The 24,454-nt window shown below is 36.6% G+C and overlaps 1 protein-coding gene across 1 annotated transcript in view; it reads right to left on the reverse strand.

Annotated features, from left to right (window-relative positions):
• Nucleotides 1-688: 688 nt before the first annotated feature.
• Nucleotides 689-24,454, reverse strand: part of LOC306867071 (lysine-specific demethylase 7B) — a 31,642-nt gene continuing 7,876 nt past the window's right edge. The window contains exons 2-20 of the mRNA XM_079412554.1: nt 16,225-16,310; nt 15,823-15,940; nt 15,385-15,545; nt 11,176-11,317; nt 10,897-11,083; nt 10,188-10,350; nt 8,573-8,660; nt 7,398-7,504; nt 7,208-7,299; nt 6,882-6,968; nt 5,849-6,094; nt 5,660-5,784; nt 5,223-5,407; nt 4,861-4,958; nt 4,611-4,780; nt 4,379-4,527; nt 4,238-4,293; nt 3,830-4,094; nt 689-3,373 (exon numbers count right to left, since the gene is read on the reverse strand). Of these exons, the coding sequence (XP_079268680.1) occupies nt 3,285-3,373; nt 3,830-4,094; nt 4,238-4,293; nt 4,379-4,527; nt 4,611-4,780; nt 4,861-4,958; nt 5,223-5,407; nt 5,660-5,784; nt 5,849-6,094; nt 6,882-6,968; nt 7,208-7,299; nt 7,398-7,504; nt 8,573-8,660; nt 10,188-10,350; nt 10,897-11,083; nt 11,176-11,317; nt 15,385-15,545; nt 15,823-15,940; nt 16,225-16,310 (2,614 nt within the window). The 3' untranslated portion in view covers nt 689-3,284. The remainder of the gene's footprint in view (nt 3,374-3,829; nt 4,095-4,237; nt 4,294-4,378; nt 4,528-4,610; nt 4,781-4,860; nt 4,959-5,222; nt 5,408-5,659; nt 5,785-5,848; nt 6,095-6,881; nt 6,969-7,207; nt 7,300-7,397; nt 7,505-8,572; nt 8,661-10,187; nt 10,351-10,896; nt 11,084-11,175; nt 11,318-15,384; nt 15,546-15,822; nt 15,941-16,224; nt 16,311-24,454) is intronic.

Consider the following 24,454-nt stretch of genomic DNA (forward strand, 5'->3'; position numbering starts at 1 on the left):
TCCCATGCGCACAAATGTACAAAATGTTGGAGGCTTCGCGCAGATGCGAACGCACACCTGTTGCGTGTGTACGGATCGTCAATTACGATTAGATTGGATATCAGTTGGGTATATATATATATATATATATATATATATATATAGATAGATATATAGTGATTTTAAAACTTTTTAAAATTTAAAACGTGAATATAAACCATTACACTGTATTTCAGCAATGCCTTCTTAAAAATAATAAAATAAAAAGAACAATTATGGAGAAACAAAACAAAAAACTGTGATTTCCAGGCCTAAAAATATTAAATGTGTGCATTTTAAAGTTCAATAAAAAAAAATTAAAAAAAAATCACAAAAAGGTGACAAAAGTAATGAACATAAAATATAATTTATATATATGTGGGAAACCAATTTACTAATTATGATTAGAATATTATAATCAGTTACCAGTTAAAATTTGTTTTACTGCACTTAAAAAGTGTTATACAAGTAAACAAAATGAATAGAAGAGTAATATAAAAGACAATGTTTCAATGTTACATTATTATTCCTCTGCTAAACAGTTCTCATGGTCTATGTCTAGGCCCAGATAATGAGATTAATATTTAATGACATTGTGTTTTGAATAATCTAGTGCAGCTGGAAAGCAAAGAGCTCCTGAATCGTTGTTAAAAAACAAAAAACAAAAACTCAAATGTAGAATTTTTAATATATACAGGCCACATTGTAAAACTGAAAAATCCCAATTTCAAGAGCCTTAGCTGTGGATTACAGTGTCACAAAATATTCACCAAAATTATACAACCATATAAAAATTTCAAACATTTGAATGCATTGCAAATGTGAGGACACTCCATAAACACGTAATTGATTGCAAGACCAGAAAATTGAAAACACAACAGAGAATGGCAAATAAATACTGTACAGCAAGTCCTGCATGGTACAAACCCTGCCTGCAGGCCAGCAATGTTTTTGACTTTTATCAAGCACATTTAGATAGTTGTGTTAAAACAGTAACAATAAAAAAAACAGTGTAGTGTGTAACGTAGCTAATGCAGGACATGTTTAGTGCAGTATTTTTTTTTTTTCTTTTTTTTTTTTTGGACAGACACAGAAGCTGCTCCTCCAATCCTCCAAACAAACAAACATAAAAAACATCTCAAAGTTCTGACTGCAATACATGTGCACTTTGGCCCAAATCCTGATCAGACAAATAGCACCATAACAAAATAGGATCTTAAGGAAAAAAGCAACAGGTGCTACATTAATGGCATTGTGGTTTTTGTCTTCGAAATGGATCAAAACACAATGCTCGAGTATCTCAGTCCACAATACACCATCATAACAACAACAACAAAAATCTTGGAAGATGACATACAGTAACAATACTGTGCTGATTGTAATGACCGGTTCAATTCTGTGCACCTTTGGGTTGACTGAAGCCCTTTGAATAATTAGCATCAAAGCTGTCCATCAGAAAAACAGTCCATATGTGAACCCTGAGCTGCTGTACTTGTACCTCAGCGAGTCATTTGAGTCAATGAAATCTGTGATGAAAGTTCCTGGAAGCTTATGGAATGTGCGTTATTGCCTGACGAGCTTTGTAGATTATGTTTGAGTTGCTATAAATGTTTTAAAAGAGAACAAACTTGGAATACAAAAGAAGAACTTTTTTTTGTTCCATGGGGATATTTACTAAGAAATGTTATACTGGGTTAGATAAAACAGCTCTTTTTGCTGCCTGGACACCAAAATTCAAAGCAAGACCTGACTTGATTACATTATTTGGCATTCATCAAAAGGAATCCCAAACAATTACCTGAGGTCTTTCACACAAAACCAGAGTAAACTACCTCGAAATCACACATATATCTTACAAAATGCGCCATATTTTAATACACGGTGTTGGTACAACTGCAAAAAATTCTCTCTTAAGATTTACTTTACAAAAATAAATAATCTTTTCGTTTCTTTGTAAAAAGACGAGTAGCCAAATACATTTCAACGTAAAAAAAAAGGTAAAAATTGTCCTTGGCCATCTTAAACGTCTCACTATACACAGTTCAAACACGGTTTCAGAATTTGATGAGGCGGCTGAACTTTATACTTATGGAAACAACACGTTTCTGAAACCAGATCCTTAGAATAACAGTAAAAACCAGCCAAATAACAGGTGGTGACATTGCTCATTGGTTGAGTACATGCACAATTTCTTACTTTTTTTTTTCCCCCTCAAACATTGTGTAAGACACTGTGAGGTAAAAATTAAAGATTTGAACATAATGGGACTATTTGGGCAGGTATTTTGATTAAATATTAGCTTCTAATTACACAACACGTTTGTTCTTACCCACAGTGCAATACAGATATGGATGATATTTTGAAAAACAGCTAAGCCTTTGCACAAATTGGCTGTATGGCGACAAATATCTAAACATTAAGATGCATATTAAGACCCCAAAGAACAGCAAACCTCCTAAATGCTCAGTGAAATAAATTGTTCCCTTTCATCAGTAATAAATACGTAATTTAATAACAGTATAGAAAATAAAAATCAAGCACCAAGATAAAGGAATAAATTAAGCCTCATTTGAATGATACCTTCAAGCACCATTTAATGTCAGTCTCCGGATGCCCACTAGGTGACAACAGAGGACCAAATATAGCTAAACTACCCAGCGCTCCTCAGCGAGCTATATAAAATATGACAAGAATACAAATGTCGACAAAAATATATATTTTTTTTCTTCTTCTTTAAATTTCTCTCTAAATGTGAGAACATTTTGACTGACAGGTAGTTCAAGCAGTCGTCCTTTGTGAATTTTGTCTTGAGGCAGTTATGCAAATTTTCTTCACTGGAGGAATTTGCTAGGAAAAGTTGGTTGCAATCACAAAATGAGAAGACCAAAAAAAAGTCAAGCACCTTTATGAAATCAGTTCATCACTCTTGATGCGTTTCTATTGTGGGAAGCAGCCTGGTGGCATGCTAGTCTTTGCTTTTGTAGAGTAATTCTGATTTTGGATGTCATCGCGGAGAACCGAAAGCCTTAGAAATGTTCAGTCTTATTTCCTTTCAGTCACCTTGTTTCTTTGGATGCATATCAGCAAAACTAGGAAACCATGTTGAAGCTGTTATTCAGATGATTCCTAAGCTTCGGGTTGATTGGTAACCAATACCATGCTTTTGAGCCAGTGTGTTCAATCAAACACATTTTATACCCTGTCACCTTAAACATACACGCTCAGCATCCCAAATCTTCTGCAAGCGGCGGCTGCCATCACTGGAACTACAAAAAGAAGGGATTGTGTCTGCTCAATTTGAGAATCTTGCCCAATCGCTGCTTCGCTGTAGCCATACCTTTCTTCGGACGTTTACCTACAAGAAAGAGAAAGGCAAAAAAAAAAAAGAAAGAAATTTAATAAAAAAATTAAAATGTATAATAATTTTTATTTTATAATTTTTTATTTTATAATAATTTATCAAATGTATTTATAAATAAAGATGAACAAAAACCAAAACAGTAACAAATGATAACAACATTACAAATAAAAACAAATACAAATATAAATAAATAAAATCAAAACAAAAATGAAATAAAACCAAATAAAAAAATAAATATAAACCTGAATAATAAATTAAAAACAAATTAAAACACAAACAAAAACAAAACAAGAAAACAAAATAAAAGTAAATAAAAGCAAAATCAAAAACAAATAAATAAAAACAAATAAACAAAATCAAAATGAACAGGATTGACTAATATCTTAACAGTGAAATGTGCAGGTTGTGTGTAAAAATATTTAATGTGTAGAGAAAATGGCGATGCTGTACCTTTGGTGGCTTGATTGCTGATTGGTGGGGGATTTGAGGCAGGTCTCTTGGACGGGTGCAGAGGTGGTGATAGGGATGTTTCACAGTATTGGTAGCCCAAAGTGGGGCTTTCCCCATGGGCTGGGGAGTGTGTGTGACTGCTCCATGCCTCGCTGCTGCTGTTGCTGCCACTGCCCTGGCTGTCCATGAAGTTCTTGTGTTCCTGGATCCTATGCTTGAGTTTGGCGTGACGCTCTCCTTCTGAATCACGCTCCCGAAAGCCCTCCTAAAGATAATAATAAAAAAAGATTTAACCCAAACATTGGCTATTGGAATAAATGCAAAATTCTGTATCAATTTAAGTTTAAAATCAATTTTAAAGAAAAGCAATCTCTCCAGTAAAGTAAACCAGATTAAGATTGGGTTTACCTGTGATGAAGTGTCTGAATCCTGGTTCTCCTCTCCGGATGCAACATCCTTTCTACCTGAGAACACATGCAATGGTTCATCAAAATAATATTTTATCGGAAAAAGCGCCGTTTAGCTCTAAAAACTCTCATGAACTCTTACTGTAGTCAGGGGAGGGATGGTTGGTTCGGGACCACCAGGATTCCTGTGAACTGCTGGGATCTTCTGACGGGTGAGAATACAACAGTCCTGCCATAGACAGCATTCCCTGGATAGCATCCTCTTCTGTGCTTGGCGAGGTAGCGGGATCACTGCAAATATGATTGAGCTTTAAACCAGTGCATTTCAAACACACACACAACCCTAAATTGGTCCCCAGCATATCGGCTCTTACCTTTTAAGACGTTTTTCAAAAGAGTCAAGGTTTTGCCTGGATTGATGCGTTTCCGTTGTGTAGCCAGAGCAACTTTTGGTCTTACTTTGGTCGGCTCCACTCCTCCTAATCTTTTCATCATCCTCTTCCTCTGAAAAGCTTTCAGATTCTCCCTCAGAGCAGTTCTTTTTCTGCATGGATGGGAAAAGAGGATTAATCCTAAACTAGGACTCTATGCACTTCCTGTGCACGAGGGGAAATGGCAACATACCCGTGTAGTGTAGTCCGCATCGGATTCAGAGTCCGAAGAGATGTCTGAAAGTACTGATTTTCTGTTCCTGAGATCTGAACTCTCTTGCTCATTCAAATCTGTAGACAAAATAGCTCACAGTAATAGTTTTTAATTATATTTTATGCACGAGCTGAGAGAATAAACAATACAAACTTCTGCAACGTGGATTAATGCTAATATCTAGTGACTAGAGTACACAAAATTGCTTAAAAAGGAAAAAATAATAAAATATAAATAAATAAATAAAAGCACACAATATTAACCGAAAAATATTTTAATTTAATTTATTTTTCTGTATTATCCATTGACTGTAGTGCCGAATTTGAGACTTTTGATTGTACCTGCGAAGGGCTTTATGTCTCTGGCTACATGATGCTGCTTATCCTCCTCTTTGATTTGAATATCCACTTCCTGTTCTTCCTCTTTAGGTACTAGTTTAATCTTGAGTGAATACATTTTCACATCTCTGGAACCTTTGTCTTCCTTTATCCTTGGTCTTTTTTCTCCAACATGCTGCCTGTTATCTCTGCGTGGACAATCAGATAGGGATTAAAAGGATGTGTTCCCAAAATTACATTACCAAAATTAACCAAAAAACAATCGTTGCAACAGCAAGTAGAGTACTAAATTGTCTATTACATTGCATAATCCTTCTAAATTTAACACCAACTGTCATCAAATCCTGCATGAGTCATTTGTATTTGGTAACGTGGTGATTCATGCTAAACTGCAGCTCCTGACTAATGTGTGACAATCTTCATAAATTAATGCAGTTTACCTGATAATACGTCCATTGAACAGCACCAAACGCAGGTTGTTGTCCAAACTCCGCTCCGCCATTGCAGCTGAGGCCGTGGAGACCTTGTTGAACTTGCTGTTGACCTTCAGGTTAAAGGAGGCATCCTAAAAGACAATAATTTTTTAGATGATTCTCTATAGATTAAAGGTATTCTTTAATCCCACTTACCTCCTCATGAGGACCCATTTCAAGTCTTTTTAAGACTTCCTGGGTGTGCTGCTCAAAGATGTCTAGGTTGGAGGGAGCTTTAGGGCTGTGAGATTGAGGATGATGATGATGATGGTGCTGGTCACGAAGACGTCTGGCTGTTCTGCGTGCGTGAGAACCTCTCTCATGCGCCGACCTCGTGGAAGGACACACAGAGATTCCTTGAGATTTCATTAGCTTGTTTCCGCAATTCCCATTCTGATAATCCTAGGGTGTTTGAAACAGCATTGTGAGTGAAATACAACAACTAAAATATTAGTTATAATGTACTTTTTAATCTCCAACGAACCATAACACTTAAGACTACACTGCAAAAAATGATTCATAATAAGACCATTTTACACTGTACATTTTAGGTTTCTTAGGCTTGCTATATTCGTTAGGATTTAATTAATAATAATAATAATAGCAATAACAACAAAAACTACATTTCATTGTGAAATTTATTTATTTTTATTTATTTACTTATTTTGTTCAATAAGTAAACTATTTTGATTTTATCTGATAAATTGCTGATATTACAATTGTATGCTATTTTGTAAATAAAAAAAATACAGAAATAAAATCGGTCATTTTAAACACTATAAGTGAATTTAGGCATGCAAAATGTATATTATATATTGAATAATATTACTAGTAACATTCTTAAATTAACCTGATGTGAATATTAACAGATGGCAAAGATCGTCTAAACATAAAAATATGGGAAATGAGCATGAGCAAATTTATTATTCTTATTATCATATAATAAAAGCAGCAACAGAACTAAAATAAAAGCAAAATAACAATAATAATAATAATAATAATAATAATAACCTTCTGATTTATGGATTTATTTTATTTTTCTGGTGTTAGTTTTTTTTAAATGCCTTTTTATAGAAACTTTATTTAAAAAAAAGTAAATAACCTACAACATAAAAACTGTAAATGTATTCTTTTAGACTTTACTGTCCAAGTAAGCAAGTTTCAGTACGTTTTAAGCGGTCTGGCTTACCTCAAGGTACTGGATTTCCTTGGTGAGCATTTTAATGAGATGGTTGGGTCTGATATGGTCAGGGACCTCGCTGGCTGGCTCTGTGACCTGTGGGAGATGAGCACACATGGCAGACAATAAGGGGTTTGTGCCACAGAGCAAACCTCAGGTTCCCACCCAGAACCACTGACACCAGATACCGGTCCCAGTGGGACGCCCCTTGCCCTCATTATTCCAACAGGGATTACAATGTACAATGGGATGATTGCAGGTGGTTTTAGAGTCAATTTTAAGTTTGCATTTAATCTGATGCAGTTTCTGGTGTGGTAAGCCAATATTTCCTTCACCTCTCTCTTTAGCCAGTTCCTCAGTGCAGTAATCAAAGCTTTCACTCCCTTGATCAGGTATTCTGGAGGCAGGCAGTTATCTTCCCGGGATTCTGACGACAGACAATAAACAGTTAATTAGGAGGGACACCCGGGAACGGAGTGGCAGCACGCCAGTGATTTAAGTGCTGAGTGATTTAAGATGACGTACCTTTGAGAGTCTCCAGCAGATTCTTCGCTACATACCAACAAATGGCCTCAAAATAAGGAAACTTAAAGAGGTCTGGAGTTTTCAGACGCCTCTCCATCTCATAGCACCTAACATGAGGACAGAATTAGTTACACTTGAGCCACAATATATACACAACTCAGAAAATGACACACTTATTTGGAAAAATGCAAAAAACACTAGACAGCAATGGTTCTTTGATAAGAAACATTTTCACTGTTTTGGTTTCCAAGGTTGGCTGTATTATTAATACTTTCTTTTGTTTTACTTTTATTTTAGCTCTTGTTGCTGTTTTTATTCTTATTATTGTTTATTTAGTTATAACCGATAAGTGGCCAATGCATTCAAGATAACTATCAATATTTAAGTATTTAATATATTTGTTGTTGTTGTTATTATTAGTATTAATAATAAAATTTACAGTTGTTTACTTCTTTTTCTTTCATTTTTTGCTTTGTTGCTGTTTTGTTGTAATTATGATGATTTAATTAGTTATAACTGTCATCAGTATTTAATACATTATTATTTTTGTTGTTGTTTTTAATAACTTTGTTGTGTCACCATTTTGTTATTATATTTATTAGTAATATTTTTCTACAATACATCTGTCTAGAAAGAAAATGCCCCTAACACAAGAAAATATAATTATTATTATTGTTGTTATTTTATTATTATCAACATTCTTTTTTTCCATTTATATTTTTGTTTTGTTGCTCCTTTATAAAAATAACAACAACATTAACTATTTCTTCACTTTTATTTTTGCTTTATTGCGGTTTTGTAATTAACATTACTCTTAATATTACTACTACTACTATTATTATTATTATAAAGAATTCCCTAACAGCATAACATCATTATTATTATTATTATTATTATTATTATTATTAATAACACATTTTTTCCAATTTCATTTTTGCTTTGTTCCTCTGTTACTTTTGTAATAATAATAATAATAATACCAATAATAATGCTATGCTGTTAGGGAATTCTTTTAGAGAAAAATAAGTATATGTAGAAAGAAAATATGTATATCTGCTAAAATGTAACTGGTTCGATTTTAGGAGATGCCATCAAAGCTAACAGGCTTATTAAAAGCCACAGCACTTCATTTCTAAATTCATTGACATCTTAAAAAAATGAAAGTGCTCACTCACCTGAGCTGCATGCCTATGTTGAGGTTGTGGAGGAAGTTTCCTCCAAAAGCCATGCAATCCTGAGAGGTGAGAACTGCATGGATCCATCCTGCAAGAGAGGTCAAGAGTATGTCAACAGCTGACCGACAGATGCAGACACATGCAGACATCTGGTCTTAACTGCAGCTGTCCCTTAGCAGACAGTGAGCCAGTCATATCCGCTGTACAGCAAAGCTGGACCCAGAGAGATTTCACAAAATCCTTTGAAAGGTTTTGGACGATTCAGATTTTGAGTTCATAGAAATGTCACTCTAACACCTCCAAACATGCTTGTTCAGCTAACAACTGTATAAATGCACAGGACTTTAGACATGATGGCAATCAAAATTATGTCTAAAATCATTTTAAAATAATGCCCACCCAGCAAAATGCATTTGCTGGGTGGGCGATTCTACGGCTAACTGAGATCTGCTGAGCTGAATCAAACCCCCAGAGTGTTTCAAAACCACTGCAGAGCCCACCAAACAACCAGTCTGTCAACTACATCCACGACTTCCTGTCTATGCTCAAACATATAGGCCACATGCGAAGGGTGGAATGCACAAATATACGTTAGATTGAGAGCAACTTTCATACCGTAGGTTTTGAAGGACTTGTGAAATCTGTCTCACAGCAGGGGACATGTAGGGTCTCACGGTCTTAAACTGGTGTGTTAATGCCATCAACACAGCTGGGAACCAGATTCATTTAAGACCACGCATCCTGACCTGCTCATTTTGAGTGTGGGGGTTCATAAAACCACATTTATGATACCACCCATAAATATCCTATTATATGACTTCATTTATGATATGAAGTCATTATGACGGTATACTACTAGATGAATACTGTAACTCAAAAAGGCTTTTGAGCTTCACTAATGAACCATTGGCACCAGATTGGATAATACATTGCTAAGATTCATGTGGCTTTCTGGGTGGTAAGAGTTTCTGCTCATTCTTGCAACGTCTGAACCTGAAACGAAGAGCACAAATCAGCCCTGGCCTTCCTGTGGAGCCACCATTAAAGACAGCTGCTCCACAATAAGTGGAATACCAGTTCCTGTCCGGTTCCTCTTGCGCCAACATCCGTGTGTCAGTAAAAAGTCCTGAGATAAACATAATACTTCCTTTTTCTCCTCCAAGGTGAAGTGTGACATTTTTGCATTACTAGCAAATAAAATAATGACCGTTTTTAAGCAGGTTTTCACTTAAACAGTAGCCCCACCCCAAACTCACACCATTGGTTAAGCCTGTTGCTATGCCAGGTTGGCTTAAAGTCAGAATGAAGCTGAAGTTCTAATCATTTTCTTCCCTGTTGTGACATATATTAGAGTGAAACAGCTTCTCGAACAACAAGAAAAATGAAGGGCGTGACTTGATTTTGTCCATCGGAAATAGAATAGATCATTGTCGTTTGCTTTTGCGATCTCATCATAATACATAATACAAATATAATTTATTTTAAAACACTTCATTTGATAATAATGCTGTTTTTATCATCATTTAATATCATCGATATATAATTAATTTTTTTTTTTTTAAATTTAAAATGAAATATTTTTTAATTAAAATAAAATAAAAAATAATGTACTAACCTGTTGGGATCAGAAGAGTTGTTCCCTGCCGCACGACACACTTGTAGCACTTGTCCACTTTCTCCCCGAAGAACACTTCACTCTGGTTTGGAGACGAGCTCCACTCCTCATATAGTGCAAGGTTGGCTGGAGTCGGCTTTATCAAGTAAAAAATCTTCTCCCCCTAGAGTTAAGAAGTCATTTATTATCCCTATATTCTAGTTGGTATCAAATAATTCAGCAATTTATTTTTGAAACAAACAAGGTACAGTATCGTTCAAAAGTTTGGGGTCAGAGGATTTTTAAGGCTGCATTTATTTGATCAAAAATACTGTAAAAACAAATTTACAATAACTATTTTGATATACATTTTAAAACGTATTTTATTCATGTGAAGGCAATGCTGAATTTTCAGCAGACATTTCTTATTTTGAAAAACAGCTGTACAGCTTAATTTTGTGGAAACCAAAATTTTTGTCAGGATTCTGTAATGCAGTGGTTCTCAAACCTCTCCATGAAGTACCCCCAGCACGCACATTTTGTATGTCTCTCTATATCTGATACACCCATTTGAGGTCTTGCAGTCTCTACTAATGAGCTGATGAGTTGAATCAGGTGTGATAGATGAGGGAGACATACAAAATGTGCTGGGCTGGGGGTACTCCAGGACAGGTTTGAGAACCACTGCTCTAATGAATAGACAGTTCAAACGTTCATCATATGAACTTACCCACAGGACATGGTACCACACAGATGTCCCCCCAAAATCAATATGGAAGTCAGTATAACTGTCCTTCACACCCATTAAGCAGTACTTCTGCACAAAGGGCTTGGGAAAGTAAGAGTCATCAGGCCAGTAGTTCTCCACCCAAGACATCTTCTGAGCAATATCAGGAACCACCACCAGCTCTGACATCCTGAGCATAAGACATTTAAGATATCAAAGTTTTCTCTGCACCCAGAAAAAAACACACCTTTGTGTTCAACATCACTTTCAAACAATACTAACTTGGTGTCTGAAAACTCCAGACTGATGACGTTGAGAACTTTGGGCCGCTGAGGGCTGTAGTAATACTTCACAAACGCACTCAGTTTCATCTTGCTGTCTGCTTGCCTGGCCACATCGATGACATCAATCACTTTGTCGCCTCCTGTAAGCAAAAGGAGCAAGTTGAGTGATGTGCATGTGTGGGCATTAAAGGAACAGAAACACAAAACAAATATCATTACCCAAACAAACTCAACAGGGATAAATTGCAATAATCAACATCATTAAATGGCCATAAAGCATATTTTAACTGAAAGAAAGACTGCCTATTGGCACTAAACAGTTTCCCAGGGCCATCTCTCCTCAGATGCTCCTCAGAAATGCTTCTTTACAAGACATTAGCTGATGTTTATAACTGTGAGAGAGACAACTGGCAGGAAGAACATCAAAACCCACCAGAAAGCTGCTGGGAAAAGCCTCAAACACAAAGCAGGACAGCTGGTTCTTGTGTACACAAACGGCACCCTATTGTACCTAGCCAGAACCAGACTCATCCCACAAAGAAGACCATAAAGAGATCATTTATTGCTGTTCTGGGATCAGGTACATCAACATGACTTGTAACCCTGCCAATAGAAATCTCTATTGGATCCTTTATGGATTCAAATCCGCAGTGGTGGCTACAACAAATATGGGTTTAATTTAAAAATCCAAGCACCCCAAGCTCCAAGACTGTAATATGTGTTTATACGTCTAAGTATTTATGCTATTAATTACTCCTTTTATCCAGTAACAACAAACATTTTAATAGTTCTGGAGACATAAAATGTCTTATGATCTCAAAAGCACATTTCCAGTGCGGCGTGGGACAAAAGCGGCCTTCACAAAAGCAGGTGGAGAGTGCAGTTTGTCATTATAAGAAAATGGCAATGTGGAAAAAAGCTGCAATGTTCGATTTTGCTGGCTGGGAGTCATGCAGGCAAACTGCCCATTGAAGTAACTGAATTAGCCGGGCAGCTAGCCTGCAGTTAGCAGTCAGAAGTGCATTAAGGACAAAAGCTAGAGCTTTTAGTGTGAGCTCCAGACGTAACGTCACTGCAGTTAACTTTAACATTCATCAAGCAATTCTACTTGCGTACGCAACTTTTCTTTTGGTGGGCATATCGTCAAGACTATCAACTTAACGTAGCAAACTTTTTACATTTAATTGACTAAGCTTTATCCTACACATGCTAAACAGAGTATGTTAGCTTGACATCGTCACTTAGCAAGCTGTTTAGAAATCAACTTGAAATTACATGACACTAAGGAACAGCGCACCCATTGATACCATAAATCGCTTAGAAAATTGTACAGACAAGCATCTCTGACATTCCTCCCAAATTCCCTGTCATGCATCTCAAAAGCTCATTTTACCAGCAAATCAGCATGCTCTTGCAGAAATTAGAGCGAAAATGTCAACAATTAGCATTTTGTACTAACGCTCAATGTGCTAAAATGTTTACAGAGAAAGTGAGGGATTAAGAGGTTATGAAGCAAGAGGTTGTGCTGGGTCACACAATACAAATCTAAATATGTATAATATATATCTGAAAACTTTGGCGATATGACCAAAATCCGGTATCACGATAGGAGTAATTTTGTTTCACGGTAACGTAATATATATCACGATATAGCTATTTTTGCTTTAAATAAGGTCTTCATGATAACAAAATGTTTGATATCATAGAAATGTCATAATTCGTCACCAGTGTCAATATCACAAAATAATTAATCAATTCTAATAAAGCCTAAAATAAAAAACAAAACAAAACTCAAATTCATTGAAGACAAGTACACAGTCAGTGACTAAATAAGAAACTAAATAATAAAAAGCACAGTAAAACTACAGTAGAACATGCTACATGCATTGTATAAAGTAATCAAATGTATAAAAACACTGCATATTCTTCACTGTGAAAATTAAATGTATATTTCTTCTTATTAAAGTTACAAAAGTGATTTAGTCAAGGGCAGCAAGAGATTTTTTCTCTTTTGTTGTTTGATTGACAAGAATGACAGATAGCAGGAATATTAGACTACACGTGTTTTCTTAGCTGTTTGCATTCACTTAAGACCAGGGCTCGAATTGAGGGGGGGGGGTGGCATCCCCCTGGTGAAAAAAAAAAAAAAAGACAAAAAGCATCCCCTCAGTAAACCACCATCCCCCTTAACCATCCTCTTTAGATTAATAATGTTGTGTATTATGTAAAACTTATTGTGCAAATTAAATGTTAAAATTCTCTACTTATGATAATTCACAAACTATATAATGAACATTAGCCAATCTGAACTTGGTACTGTAACAAGCTGCGTACAAGCGGAAGCAAATTTCGGTCATTTTTCACACAAAATGTTTCAAGCGCAACTTTTGAAGTTCTTTAAAAAGAAAACATCAGAAGTTCTGTCATGACAACTCTCAGAGGGATTGGCATGGTAATGTACATGACAATGTTAATGTATTTGGTCTTGGCGGAATAGATCCGATACACTGCTGCGACAGAGCAAGTACCAAGACATGCTACTGCCAATACATCCACAACTTGCTGCTGTGAGCATGTAAGAAAAACTGCTGCTGCGAGCATGTAAGAAAAACTGCTGCTGCAGATATAACATACATGAAATAACCCCCTAAAGCATACATGTATCATCTCGTAGCAGATCTATACAGGTGGAGCTGGGGAAGGTGGAGGGTTTCTGAAGCATGCTGCGAATTGCAACAACAAGCACTAGTTATATATGTGAATGTTGAGCAGAGAGCTCACTGGCTACCGATACAGGAGAGAAACAATCAGCTGTGCCATGTGATAATGATGTCATTAGGTCAGATTGAATTAGACCTATCAGACTGCGCCACCTAGAGTTTCATGCCAGAACTCTGAATGTATGATTTTTCCTTGATTAGAATTTGACAATGTCATTGTGCTGTATGTGTGTGAGGGACTGAGAGATGATATAGGAGAGCTGACATTATCGAGTCACCAACTTTCCAAAAAACAAAAAAAAAAAAACACGTCTTGAGAGTCCAAGAGCATTCACTGCGCGATGAAGCCTATTAGAATGCCCTTATAATTCTAGCAATGAAAGAAAAAAATACCCATGTAAGGTTTTTTTACCCATGTAATGTATTTTTCTGAGTATCAGCACGTGCGCAAACATAAATAATTTTATACCTACTGGCGTTTTTATTCTTATTATTTATCCATGACAGGCCTAAACCAGCCAAGGTGCCAGCACAAAAACACATGCAGCAAAATATTGATTAAAATTCCTCCATTTCAGGCTCCAGAAGGAGCTTCTAAATAAAATAATAAATAAATAAATATATAAAAAAAAAGCTTATAATTAATAGTTTGTTTAATAAGGCAAATTTTCCATTAAATAAAAACCTTTTTGACTAATTTTGTAATCATTGTGTAAAATTAGCTACATCACATAAACCCGATTAATGTACTTGTACCCCATTAACCGCAATGCTTAGAAAAGCATGTAAACAATACGTATTCGTGACCACGTAGCACAGCAACGTCACGTGAGTGTGTAACCGTGACAGAGATGATAGTCCAAAATCCCTACCGGTTGACACATTTCTACCGGTTAATTGTGTTAATTGTAGTGGCCCAAAAAGTGTCACGTGGTCAACAGAAGGTGTGGCAGTAGCAAACCTTTTGTCACCTCACTGTAAGTGCAATATAATCACACTTCATTCCCAGTGGGCTGCAGGCTCACCCTCAGGACTCAAATGGAGCAGCTGATCGCCATGTGTACCGTGATAATACATTATACACTCAAATGTGAGAGGTAGAGGAGTGAGCTGTAACCTAAACTTCACGGACAAAGCTCAGTGGAGAAGATATAGCGGCTGTGTAATCAGACACTGTAAGGACTAGACTCTCAATGGGATGAGGCCTGCGAGGCAGGTGTAAGGAACACCACTTTTATCTGCACTCTTATTTCATTACGGGTTGATTAATGTTTGCTAAAAGGTTAGACCCATCTGACTCACCTAAGATTAACATCTGATCTCTGCAGTGGCTGGACTGTAATGCAACTCCATTACATGAAGAAAATTCTTAATGGAATTAATATTTAAACCCATGAAGCACTGCTGCTCAATGTCTATAATGTAGAGCACAATTGGTAAAGGTGAAAGAAACAGGGTGAAAAGGATGATCCACTCTCCCTCCTTACCAACATAGCGCTCAACATCCTTGACGGAGAAATCCGGCGGAGGTAAACGAAGGCCGAGCCCTTCCATTTTGTGTACAGCGATGGGATAGCGGAAGCCATGCCTTTCCAGATATCTCTGGGTGACCTGACTGCCATGCATTTGCTGCAAGATCTCATCTCCACTGCAGATGAAAACAGGAGAATTACTGATTAGAGAGCAAGCTTATTCTCAATTTTTTTTTCTCTTTTGCATTCTTTTTGAGGATTCAAATAGCTAACTTTTTTTTTATGAAAAACTGACTTTACACTAAACAGAGATTTCTGGAAAATGTCACAATAAACACTGGCTTTCAGAGAACATAAGCTGTGCCCATATGTATCGTGTGGCATCATGGGTAGCACCAAGCGCTGGAGTGCTTTGTCCTGATGGTGTTGGTTTCCCACAACTGGCACACGTACCTGGGGAAGGTCCTGGCCTGCAGCTCCCGCACAAACACAGAGGTGCCAGCCTGCACTGGCTTACTGCCATCATCTGGCTCCGTGTAGTCGTGTCTGTGCCAGTTTCTTTGCTTCTTCACTGTAAAATCAAGAAGAAAGAATTCAATACGTTTGGCCTCGGAACAATACCAAAGTCATTACTAGACTACATAACATCTGTTGCGCTCCACTGCTTGTTGATCACAACAGTTCAGCTGACTAGACATACTGTGAAACCTCTTAAACCAGTTCCTGCCTCCATCTGATAATTAGTCTGATAATTAGAATTCTTGACAGGGAACAGAAAAATCAGCAGAACTTCATATAAATAAAGTGGTAAGGGTGAGTCAATAGATTCTAACAATCCAAAAAGTGGGCACATACTCAGAGAGGGTCCATGGTGGACGTCACAGTTGGGACAGTGGTAAACGTCAATGTCCACAGCATGGTGCTCTTCTACCTCAACACAGCTGTGAGAAAATAAAAATGTAAATGAATTAATGATTTGTATGCATTAAATATTTTTGGAGGACACTGTATGCGTGATGAAAAATGAATCCTTTATATAATTATATAAAAAGTCAAATCTGAAAAGTGAAAGAGGTCGGTAAGTTTTTTTTTTTTTTAAGTGTGTTTGACTTTGAAGTAGTTTCTTATGCTCTCCAAAGATTAATTAATTTGATAAAAAAATACAGTAAAAACTCTAATATTGTGAAATATTGCATTTAAAAGTTTCTTATGACAATGTTAATATATTTGGTTTAGGTGGATTAGATCTGCTACGCTGCTGCTGCGGAATTGCTGCTGCTGTTGGTTATTGCTGTAGTTGTAGATTATTGCTGCAAGCAAGTACAGGAACTTGCTACCGCCAGTGCATACGGCGATACAGTGCTGTGAGTATTCAAGACATACTGCTGCTGCACAAATAGCATATAAAATAACCCGTAGCAGATCTAGCAGTTGAGCTGTGGAAGGTGGAGGACTTCAGAAGAACTCTGAAAGCACGCTGCAAAATGCTCAAATGGATGCTAACCAGCCTTTTAAATGTAAAGTAGTAACCTCATTGGCTGCATATACAACCCCAATTCCTGAAATGTTGGGACGTTTTTAAAATTTGAATAAAATGAAAACTAAAAGACTTTCAAATCACATGAGCCAATATTTTATTTCATAATAGAACATAGATAATATAAGAAATGTTGTTGTTTTTTTTCACTAAATGAGCTCATTTCAAATTTGATGCCCCAACATTTCCAGAATTCGGGTTGTACAACATGAACCAATCAGCTTGTGCCCAGTCATTTAATGCTGTGAATATCATCAGTTGTGTTAAGAACCCATAAGCCTGCGCCATTCATTTCATGAAAGAACTTTGCATTTGTGCTGCTTGATATTTTTGTGGAAAGTGTGATACTTTCTTGTATTCTGTGATTCTTTTAACAACATTTATTTATATTAAATAGAAATCTTCTTTAACAATATAAATTTACTGTTTTTTTTTTAATCCATTTAATGAATCCTTTCTGAATCTTGACCCCAAACTTTTGATCGGTAGTTTATATTGTGCTTCTTGACTCAAATAAAGCTAAACATGACATTGTTAGGCTGCATGGTACTTAAAGTCAGTGCTAAACATAAGTTGCTAAAAGTTAATCAAACAATACAACAGTGGTGTGCACTTGCTGAAGGAGCTTATTAAAACATTTCCCCACATCTGAAGTGTTCAGTAGCTTTGCCAACAAACATCTTTTCGCTCAAGACCCGTTTGCCCCACTTCTTCATTTTCCCACCACACCCTCCAATTAGCTTAAAGGCATGTTGTTTCACAGGAAGTCATATGACGAGCTAGCTCTTGGCATTGTGTGGAGATTCATTAACCAGGCAGGTAATGAGGCCTTGCACACTTCTCTGGCTCAGGTTTAGCTCGGTGTTGCCAAAGAAAGCAATTTCGTTAACTCATTGGTTTAAGTGTAACATTACTCAGAGTGAAGTGCTCCAAACAATAAGGGATTCACATGGAGAATGCTTGACTAGCTGGAAGTAGCCTGAAGTAGTCGAACACTGCAATATAAAAACGATATGCAGGATGTGTAACGTGGCTTTTTGAACAAACTTCGCAACCATGATTAGCACATATAGCACACATTAAAACATTCCAAAACATGCTTGAAATGTAATCCTGCCAGAGATTGAGCAGATTCTGCAGTGACCGAGGAGTAACTCCAGACTGGGTCATCTACGGTCGATTATGTATAACCCCAGACAGGCCTGGCTAAACCAGAACTCCAGATGTGAGATTACATTTGGTTGGGCTCCAGGGCACGAGACATGAGGTGAAGGGGGAAGGGAGTGTGTTTGTGTTGGAAACAAGTGTGGGAAACAGCAGCATTGAGTGGCAACGGTGTGTCCACATCAAAAGATGCAAATTAGCCTTCCTACTGGGAAAATTTGGGGTTTGGTGTTTTTTTTGTCATTGCCACAAGAACAAGAGGTTTTAACAACATTAGCTGCAAAACAAACAAAAGAAAAGTTACATGAATTTCAGTCATTTTAAGCTTGCTGCAAAAGGTTTAGGCATATAGTCAAAGGATTGTGAGACTGCTGCAGAATTATGACTTTCTTTCTTGCAATTCTTGAATCTTCTCACAATTATTTTTTTTTCTGTCACTGATAAAAAAAAAAATATACAGCTAAATGTAATTGTGACTTTTTACCTCATAATTCAGATTTTATTTTTTGCATTTGCAAGTTTATATATATATCCCAATTTAGAGTCCATTAGACTCCATTACAATTACAATCTTTAACCATTACAATCTTTACATATCTATATAATTTCAACTTCACCTCTTGTCAAAAACTCAGCTCAATAAAACAGGCAATGTGCCAAAGATGTAGGCTAGGGGGTAGCTGTGAGTGCAGATGTGAAGAAATTAATATTAAGCTATGAGAAAATAATAACTTTAATAACTTATTTCTCACGCAGGTTGCCGAAATTATGCCCATACAGAAGTAAGCCGTCTAGAGGCTCTGCCCCTGTACGGGCTATTCGTTAACCATTGTTTCACTGGTTGTTTGATGAGAAAGTGATGAAATATAGTTGCAATAAACGCATTAAGAATGCAAACAACCGTAGCAGCAGTACTGTTTTCTGCTGCGCAGAACTAATGACGGCACGGTTTAATGTTTGGTTGACCAATCAGCGGAAAGGAGCTGTTTATTCCCGCCCACATGCAGAGAAGGGAATATTCAAGTTGTTAATTCATTTTCTAGCCAGGAGTGTAAAAACAGAAAAATCAAGCATAATTCTTGTTTTTTCTGGGGTTTTTTTTTTTTTTTATTGAAAAATTTCTTTCTCTGTTTTTAATATTAAATAAATAAATTAAAAAAAAACAATGAACGGAAGATACCCTGATTGGGTGAGAAAACCATCCGCATTATCCAAAAATGAACTAGTCAATTGTTTTATATAGAGAAAATTACGCACCAATCGGAAGTGCACCATATCAACATCTAATGTACATCTTTGTCTTCCTCAAAGGAACCAGAACAATCTAATCTAGCTGCCACTGCAAAATCTGGCCAGGAACTTTCCCTCCTTCTGTTTCCTTCAGACTTTCACTTGTGATTGTGATAAGACGATCAAAAAGGACATGCAGGAAGTGACTCATGAACATCATTACATCACAGCGCCTCAGTTCTTGATCTACTGTAGGACGAAACACTGGCTTTCTCCTCAAATCTGGGAGAAAGGTCTACTCCTACTCTATCGGCGTAATCGGTGGCGAGGAACACTGCGTCACTAAAAACAGATCTGACTCGAGAGTTATTGAGCCACGATAACAGATGCTGAAACATTCTGTTGCCATGCAGGATGGGTGAAAAGAACAGCACTGGGTGGTAGAGAAAAGACTGCTTGAGTTCTGAATCTGAATAAGTTCAGGCCTCAAGAGAGCTTGCATCACGAGGGATCGGTGGGTTGCTAGCGTAACAAAAAGATTCAGGCAGAAAGAGAGAATGATGCAACAAGCACAGAAAATATGAAGTGTAATATTATTGGCAGGTTTCTGCTGTGGAAAGTAAAATTATGAAATAATGGTGATGAAATAATTGAGTGTTGTACTCAAATAACAAGTAACTGACTACTTAAAGAGATAGTTCACCTTCTGTTGCTGGTCCTCATTGACTTCCATAGTGTGGGAAAGAAAAAAACACTATGCAAATCAATGGGGACCAGCAACTGAAGGTTACTTTAATATAAGCATTTTGAAAAAAGTAAAAAATTAGTTTATATTAGAGTATGTAACTGTTTGTCTCAATGTCTTTATTAATGCTTATTGTTCATTTATTCATATACAAATGTGTGAATAAAACTACAGAAATTGTACACACTAAGATTATCAATAATGGCTTCAAAATAAGCCATCCGCATATTTTTCCTTTTTAAATAAATAAACAAACAAACAAATAAAAGCAACAAGCATGGAATCAAAAACATCAAGAAAAACAGTAACATTATAAAATAGTTAAATTTCATCAATGTTACTTTTAAATAATTAAAATTCATTCAATAAAAATGGATTTACAATTGACCATTTTACCCTATATTTGTTTGTGCATTGCACTATTTATGTGCTAAATAAGTTGCTAATGTGCTTAAAAAAAAAAAAAAGTCCATCTCTGTTAGGATCTTGTCTTTGAAATCAGCTGACTATCGAGTGCTTCTTTCCTTTAATTCTGGTTTGGAAATACCTGAGAATAAATCTATCATTGTGCTTCATGTTCCTCTGTCAGAGTTTCCCTGTTAAAGCAAATGAGCAAGCCTTGTCGGCACAAACAAATTCCACAAAACCTCATGAGATTTGCTAAACTGTGCACTTTTCAACCTCAAGAGGGTGGTTCAGCGTAAAATAGGACAAATGCATTAAAGTATGAGAGGCGCAGTAACGGACATGTTTGTTTCGGTGTCATTTTATTAATTTAAATCTCACCAAGCTATTGCATTTGCTCATTGCCAAGGCTTACGCTGTTGCACTGGTATTGCATGTTGTTTTGTCAGAAGTGGAGGGGGTTCTTGACGGGAAACAGAATGTCATTGCATCTGTCCAAATCCTTTGTCTAAATAGGACACACATGACAACATAACACTGAGATAATGTACTAGATGATCATACTGGATGATTGTTTGACTAAAAGCTGATTGACTTGAGACACAAACAAGCCTCTAGGCACCGTTCCATCAATATCATAAATCTGGGTTGTCCGTGTCTGGAAGGAAGAGCCTTTAAGCCCTAAAAATATGTTGGGATTTGGCCTCAAAAGACATAAGAGCACACAGAGCGGCTGTGAAGGGCAAGATCCTCTTCCACGGCTGAAGAACGCTCCGACAACAGCCGTTCCTCACAGAGCTCTTATGACCTGCCATTTAGCCTGAATGGAGATAGTCATTACTCAGCGGAAATGGAGGCTTGACCAGGAGATGGAACAAGTCCAGGCAAACAATAAGAGGATGTGGCCATTTTTCTCAACGGCACGTTTTTGGAGAAGTGCCCATAGGCCCCTCAATGAGAGCGCAACATATTTCTGATTGTTCCTGAGATAATGGGTGAGGGCTGGTTTTGTGCGGCTTGTTAGGTCAAATGCAGATCCTAGCAAGGGGTTTAATAGCAGAAGGTTGGAAAATGCTTGAAGGCTTTGAAGAAGTCATCGCAAGTACAAAACCCAACACAACCAATGAGATCTCCTGAAGGCTTAACCAATCGTTCACGTAGACGGCAAGCGGATAAAAAGAGTCTCCATGGTGATGGCAAGTTCACAGGCAGAACTCACAGTATGTAAGCCATAGATCCCATTAAGCTCTCAGAATCCTACTTTGTACTATGGTTTGAGCCTGAGGCTTCCTTGCCAACAAAAGCATGCATGAAGATATGGAAAATTTTAGCTCAAATGTGTATTATTCCATCACAACCGCTCTAGATTTGTGCTACTAAGAAATTAGGAATGGGAAAGCAAAGGAATTTAATTATTCATAAAGATTCAGAAATGCATAAATGGACAGTTATTATTCTGCCATCATCATCATCATCTACTCACCCTCATGTTACTCCAAACCTAACTTTCTTTTGTCCTCAGCAGAAGACGACTTTTTTTTTTTCATATAAGAAAAGGAGCTATACAGGTTTGGATTCTTTGTAATAACATTTTGAGGGAACAAATTGCATTTAATCACTTTACATTTCTACACATTTATTCCATTTAGTTTTTCTTTCTTTCTTTCTCTCATCATTAACATAAGCTCATACATACTGTTACAGTTAATGAAGTCAATAACTTAAAGGGTTACTCCACCCCAAAATGAAAATTGTGTCATTAATCACTTACCCCCATGTCGTTCCAAACCCATAAAAGCTTTGTTCATCTTCGGAACACTTTTAAGATATTTTGAAAGACAAATTGTTGAATAAAGTTTTTTTTTTTTCTTTGTGTACAAAATGTTTTCTCGTAGCTTCATAACATTACAGTTGAACCACTGATGGCAGATGGACTATTCTGACTATGTTATTTATACTTTTCTGTGCCTCGACAGTGTTAATTGTTTGGCAGTCAATGGGACAGTCACAAGCTTCCCGGTTTTCATCTAAAATATCTTATATTGCGTTCCAAAGAAGAACAAAGCTTTTACGGGTTTGGACCGACATGGGGGTAAGTGATTAATGACAAACATTTCATTAAGGGGTGGAGTAACCCGTTAAATGCAGGTCTTTGTCATCACAAAGTCATTTTTGCATGCAAAGAGCATCAATTGTACATTAAAACCATCAACATGAAGCAGCATTTACTTAGGGCTAAGCATTTTTATTGGTAAACATAGTAAATTTGCATACTCAAAGTTTAACAAACTTGAATCCAATGCAAAATTTGTGTCTGGAAATATTTAGACTTTTAACGTTCCTCACATGAAATTCCAGATTGCATGGATTCCTATTCAGAGGATTGCATTTCACCTGAAAAATCTGTCAAATAATGGTAAATGTGACCACACCTTAAAGCCCAAAGTATACTTTGTTTTTGTGTGTACGCTTGCGGAAGTGTACAGTTGAACGCGTAGCCTTTTAAAGCATACTCAAATTGATAGCGTGCGCGAACGCAGGCAGGCGACACGTGCTAAACTAAAGTTGCGGTAACCTCCTCACACAAGCGCTTGTCAACGCATGTATCTGTGGTTCTTGCGGTCTCCACTGTTTTGTTGTTCCATCTCTTTAGTTTCATTTTCTACAGTAAAACAAAGCCCGAGCCAGTGTTGCCACCTAGTGGAACAACTGGTTAGTGCAAACAAAAATGCGCATGTGTGATCTGTGCCTACAAAGTAGGTTGCCTGATGTGCTTACAGTATACGCAAACTAATTTTGCAACGAAATCTGTCACGTGCACAGTACGCAGACTCTTGCGTACACGTAAAAACTGAAATATACTTTGGCCTTAAGACTTCAGAAGATTGAATATACCACATAGGAGTGTTTTCTAAAATGTAAAGAACGTCCATTTCCCGCTAACATTTGAGCGCTGTTGAGTGGATTCTAAACACAGCTGTAGGGGTGGGTGATATAGCCTCAAAATTATATCACGATATTTCATGAATATTTGCAATAACGATACTTATGATGATATACAAAAGAAATATGGAAAAACGTTTTATTGGTGATTGCAGCTGGCAGGCAGCAGCATTTATTAGTGTAAACACAATGAAGGGCATTTTCCATTCTTTTCCAATGAGCTACTGTCATTGATGACAGGCTACCTAATTCGAAGTTGAAATCTATTGTCCTATGGTGGAAGAAGCAGTATTATAGTGCAATAGTAGTGACCAGTGTTGGGCAAGCTACTTTAAAAAAGTAATTAGTTATAGTCACTAGTTACTTCTCACAAATGGTAACCAATATAAGTAACCAATTACCATGGAAAGTAACTATTGCGTTACTATAAAAAAAGTTCAAATGTGTCAAATAACTTGGATGCCTCCAATATTAAATGATAAATGAATGAAAATGGACACTACATGGAATAAATTATTTTTAAACATTGTACACTAATACAAAACAACAATTTAAAATTACTTATTTAACACTGAACATTTTTTAACATTCTAGCAGACATTATACCAACAAACCACAATTTAACTTAAAATAAGTTAGTAAACTAATATTTTGTGGCCATTTTTGAGACCCCCTTCATGCAAATAAATGCAGGCTGGCTGAGCAGCAAATTATTTTAAAACATTAGAAAATATTACTGATTCCAATTTGAACACTGTGTGAACGGTATAATAAATGTATTAATAGAGCTGTTGTAATTATTATCATTGTTATTGTTTTTTTTATTTTATTTAACGGAACAGCGGTAAAATTACAATAGTAACATTTATGAATGTTGATGGACCTTTTTTTTTTGACGGAAACTGGCAGGAAGTCCTTTTTGTTGGTTGACAGCAGCAGATTTATAAATTATTCTCATTACTAATTTGGGAAGATGCAAATATCACATCGTCACATGCCTTGTAAAAATTCGTAAAAGTGTTACTGAGCAACTGACGAGTAATACAGTTAGTTTCAGCACA

The sequence above is a fragment of the Barbus barbus genome, assembly GCF_936440315.1.
Source record: "Barbus barbus genome assembly, chromosome: 48".
Taxonomy (NCBI): Eukaryota; Metazoa; Chordata; class Actinopteri; order Cypriniformes; family Cyprinidae; genus Barbus; species Barbus barbus.